Source organism: Penaeus monodon, chromosome 41 (genome assembly GCF_015228065.2).
Source record: "Penaeus monodon isolate SGIC_2016 chromosome 41, NSTDA_Pmon_1, whole genome shotgun sequence".
NCBI classification, from domain to species: domain Eukaryota; kingdom Metazoa; phylum Arthropoda; class Malacostraca; order Decapoda; family Penaeidae; genus Penaeus; species Penaeus monodon.
The window spans coordinates 23,063,625-23,068,624 of NC_051426.1; the positions used below are offsets into that span (position 1 = coordinate 23,063,625).

The following is a 5,000-nucleotide window of genomic DNA, read 5'->3' on the forward strand; positions in this document are numbered from 1 at the left end:
TAACATCAGTATTAATAAATTGTACTGTAATGAATACGGTGACGAAAAAGAACAACGACAGTGAAAATGAACACCGTAAAAAAGCATACGACTTAGAATAACTTGAGGAAATGCATATCTTAATTCTACGCTATATACAATTATTTACGCAAAGCCTTAAGTGACAGTCTCGAAGGAGAAAAAGTCCGCCAGACAGGGAGGACGCGCTCCCTGATGCCCGTGGACGCTGCTGCTTTCGAGATGCCCGTGGCGGGTCCACCGGGTCGAGGGCTTGCTTGAAGTCATGCAGATGCTCTCGAGTCGAAAGGACGAAGTCTGGGAAGAGCGTTGCCGAACTGCCGTGTCACCGCTGGAGGTGTGTGTGTGTGTGTGTGTGTGTGTGTGTGTGTGTGTGTGTGTGTGTGTGTGTGTGTGTGTGTGTGTGTGTGTGTGTGTGTGTATTATAGGTATATATATCAAATATGCATATACGTATATTTATATATATACATATATATACATATATATACATATACACACATACAGACACACACATGAACATGAATGTCCGGCGGGGAGCGGCGTCCCTTTTTTTTTACCTTCTTGGAAGCCATGGCTGGAAAGAGAAGATTTTTCTATCAGTAAAATTGCGATTCATAAAAAATAAGAAATAAAAAATAGAACAAAAAGCAGCAGCCAAAAAGCAGGAGAAGCGGAGAGGAGGCCGCCAGTGACTTTATATATATATATTATTATAAATATATTATATTTTATATATATATATATATATATATATATATATATATATATGTGTGTGTGTGTGTGTGTGTGTGTGTGTGTGTGTGTGTGTGTGTGTGTGTGTGTGTGTGTGTGAGAGAGAGAGAGAGAGAGGCGGTGAGAAGAAATAGAGGGAGAGAGAGTGAGATTGGGGGAGAGGAGACAGACGGGAGAAAGAAGAGAGAGAGAGAGAGAGAGAGATAGTGAGAGAGAAATAGAGCAGAGGCCGAGGAGAGGTAGAGAGAGCAAAGGAGAGAGAGAGAGAGCAAAGTATAGGAAGGAGGGAGAGGGAGGGAGAGAGGGAAGAAGGAATGACAATGAGAGGAGAGAGGAAATTATGGAGAGAGAGAGAGGGCAAGGGAGAGGTATAGTCGGAGAGAAAGTGAGAGAGAAAGGGGTGAAGGAAGAGCGAAGAGAGAGATGAAGAAGAGAAAAGAGAAGAGGATTTGTGTGTGGATATGTGTTTGCGTGTGGATGTGTGTGTGAGCTTGTGCAGATATGTATGCGTGTGTGTGTTATGTATTTAAATGTATGTTATGTGTAACTGTAGATGTGCGTGGATGTGTGTGGATGTTTATGAGTATTTGTGTATGTGCATGTGGATGTGTGTAAATGTATGCGTGTATGTGTGTGTATGTGTGTGTTAATTATGTGCTTCGTGTTATATATATATATATATATATATATATATATATATATATATATATATATATATATATATATATATATATATATATATAGTGCTTGGTTGGTAGATAATTACCCATTAAGACGGAAATATGAAAGGACCACCATGGAACCCATGTAATTAATTTTTAGAAAGTAAGATTTCACAGAGGTTCAGTTGTGCGTATTTTGTTTTATTGTATATTTATTTATTCAAAAGTCTATAGAGAGCACTAACATTCATGCAATCGATGTTATTTCTTGTGAAGTAATGGCCAGTTAATAGATATTTTTCCACCCGCAGATATCGGAGGATGAGGGATGAATTTCACAGAAGTTGCAATTGTGCATATTTTATTTGAACGAGTGTGTGCGTTTCCTTTCTTTCAGAAATATGTGCAGAGTTTCATAAGCGGTCTGTGGAGAGTATTAACAGTCATAGAGTTTGTGTTATTTCTTGTGAAATAATGGGCTGTTAATAGATAAACTGATGCATAATGTTACGCAATGGGCACATAACTTCCTTCCGGGGTGGGGAGAGGTTGAATGGAGGGGGGGGGGGTAATTGGAGAGGTAGTTCTGGTTGGGGACGAAATAAGGTATCTTTAAAATATGTATGTGTATATATATATATATATATATATATATATATATATATATATATATATATATATATATATCAGGCCATGTGACTTAATTACTTGATTTAGATTACTAAAATCTATCATAGCAAATACATGATTGAGTCTATAATGACTAAATTTGTCTGGTGCACAAGTAAGTTCGTTTCTCACATTGCCTTCATAAAATATATGCCTGGAACGGTCAGAAACAATGTCACAGTAATTAGGACACATCCTGGTCTACCTGCCCGGCTTGTATCTACTGGCATTATTTACTTTTTAAGAGGAAAGGACTGTTTTTTAGAGATGTCAAAAAAAAAAAAAAATTGCCGTTAACCTATATTACTTCGAGTCTTTTTCCCAACAGATCCCAATTTTTCAGAACACAAAAGAAAAGGACATCAGTATGGCTTCAATAGACAAACAAATTCGCTCTGTCTTTTTGACTGAGAATTCTCGCTAAAGACACAGTTTTACAGGAAAATGACTCATTACAATAATGAAAAAGGCGCCAGTAGAGGCCCCTTCGTTTCAAAATATTAATCCTTTAAGCACTTAAAGCAGGCTTACAAGGTAAGGAGGCACACCTACAATGAGACTAATTAAGAGACGGAATAGAAACCTCTGTTGCCGAATATTCCATCGGCTTTCCCATAAACAATGCTTTCAAGAGAAATCATATCCCCCCCCTCCCAACACCTATCAGAGAAAGGGGGCAAGGCTGAACCCTAGGAGGGGGGGATGTTCGATTTTTGCAATGAGGTATCAAAGAAAGGAGGCAAGGGTGATCCCTAGGGGGGCGGGGTTTATCTACTTTCCTCAGCCAAGAAACAGGCGCCGAAGGTGAAATCCTCAACCACAGGGACACATGAACTTGGTGGGAAGAATGTGTAAAGCCCCAAAAAATTCTTTATAAAAGCAGCAAGTACACGGCATGTGAGATTGATTGCACGAGAGCTTAAAGAATGGTGACATTCGGAGTGACATGTTGCTAGGCGTGAACTCAAGGCCAAAGCTCAGAGGCAGCGCGGCGGGAGGGGAGCGTCGCGCCTTCGTCCTTGAGAAACGCACCAGGAGCCCCGAGATGAATACGAAAGGTGAGGCAATAAAAGGAACACGACCAAACACTGCCATGAACATCTAGCACACTCTTTGAAAGGAAAGAAGGAAGCGAAGATGAAAGATTTCTTTGAAAACGCGTGCGCTTCAACCGGATTTCGAAGGCTACGGCCGTGATTTAATTCGGTTAAAAACATATTCTGAGAAAAACTGAGAACCACTAGTCAAAAGAAATTTGTAACACAGAGATATGATGACTGCTTTCAGAGCAAGTTTCGTATTTCTATGCCACTGCAAATCATATCTCACCTCCTTGTCGCAGAAATCCGCCGGCTGAGTCTCCGAACTCCCTCTGCAGACTACGTTTGCACTGGCACTGATTGACGAGTACTGGCACTGACTGGCAAGGACTGTCACGCGCCTTCCGGCTGCAGTGTTATACCTTCACCACCCCCTCCGCCTTCGCTGGGCTCCCCCACCCACACTCGAGGGGTTGCCAGGTCGCTAATTGTGCTTTCGCAAACTGCATTACAATAATACTACCTCAGTACTATCAAATGGGAAGATTCGGGTAAATTACCTTCTCACGGCGTTCTTTTACTCAGTGTAAACGGCTCGCTTAAAGTAGTCTCGCCAATACTCCTTAGGGCATACAGGATTTGCCTTAGGGAATTTATCGATCAGGAGATCGATGTCATCTCTGAATCGTTTTCCAAATTAGGATATCGTATGTCTATATTTATACATTTCTTATTATTTTGAAAGATAAATAATTAGATTACTTCCCATAAATGATTCCATCTGAAATCTATATTTCACTCAACATCAGTCTTAGCAAGAGACCTAGACCTACAAATACTCCAAGTGCTCTGAAACGATGATGAAATTCGTGCTCAGCTATTTCAAATTTCAGCGAACATTACGCAAACTGAAGAAATGCCGGAGATCTTAATATACTGGCATAACATCGACTGGCTGACCATATTTGTCTTTTCTTATTGTAGAACAAATAACGTTTCTGTTGATAAAAATACGAATGACTTTACATTAGCCATGGCCCCGGGTCCCCAGCAGGCCTTTAGGGGGTGCTAAGAATCTCTGAGCTTTTGATATGAGAGTTCTTTCTCAATTTTTTGTCTTGTTTTTATGTGGAATTATTGTTTTGTTGTCGGCTGATGTTGAGTTTAATCCAGGCCCTAACCACCCACGGTATTGCAACTTCCTTTTTAGTAATATCCGAGGATTTCACGGCAATTTGAATGAACTGGAATGAACAAAATTTGATATTATTTGTTGTGCTGACATGAGGCACAGCTCAGAGTTGCTTTTACCTAATTTTAAATAACCCTTGCTGCTACGTAGGAATTCTCTGCCTCGAGCCCAAAGTTTTGTTTATATTCTAGGGCTGGTTTTAATGCTAGTCGCTCTACCAAGTATGAATACGGTTGTCATGAACACATGATTGTCATAGTGTGTAGTTGTTTTTATAATTTCTACAGTAGTTGTTTTTATAATTTCTACACTTCTAAACTTTGTAGTAACCGTGCTTTATGTTTATAGGTGATTTTAATGCTCACCACCGAGACTGGCTGAATTCTGTGTCCCCAACTAACCGATATGGCATTTCTGCCTTAGATTTCTCAGATGTGTTTGAGTGTGAGCAGTTGGTCCGTGGGGCAACTCACAGGAGTGCCAATCTTTTACATCTTTTATTAACACGTCAGAGGAGCAACTAATGTAGTCCACTGCGCCAGTTGGTTCTTCCGACCACCGTAGTCTGTAAGATTGTAAGATCCAGCTGAACTTTCCAACACCAGATTTTACCATAACTAGAGAAGTCTTAGGGGCCGCGGTGGTCGAATGGTTAGAGCATCGGACTCAAGACTGTCACGACGG

The 5,000-nt window shown here is 40.4% G+C and overlaps 1 protein-coding gene across 1 annotated transcript in view; it reads right to left on the reverse strand.

The window, feature by feature from the left end:
• LOC119598573 overlaps positions 1-3,526 on the reverse strand; it is a 13,571-nt gene extending 10,045 nt beyond the window's left edge. The window contains exons 1-2 of the mRNA XM_037948216.1: positions 3,414-3,526; positions 579-595 (exon numbers count right to left, since the gene is read on the reverse strand). Coding sequence (XP_037804144.1) covers positions 579-593 — 15 coding nt within the window. The 5' untranslated portion in view covers positions 594-595; positions 3,414-3,526. The remainder of the gene's footprint in view (positions 1-578; positions 596-3,413) is intronic.
• Between the last annotated feature and the right edge of the window lie 1,474 nt (positions 3,527-5,000).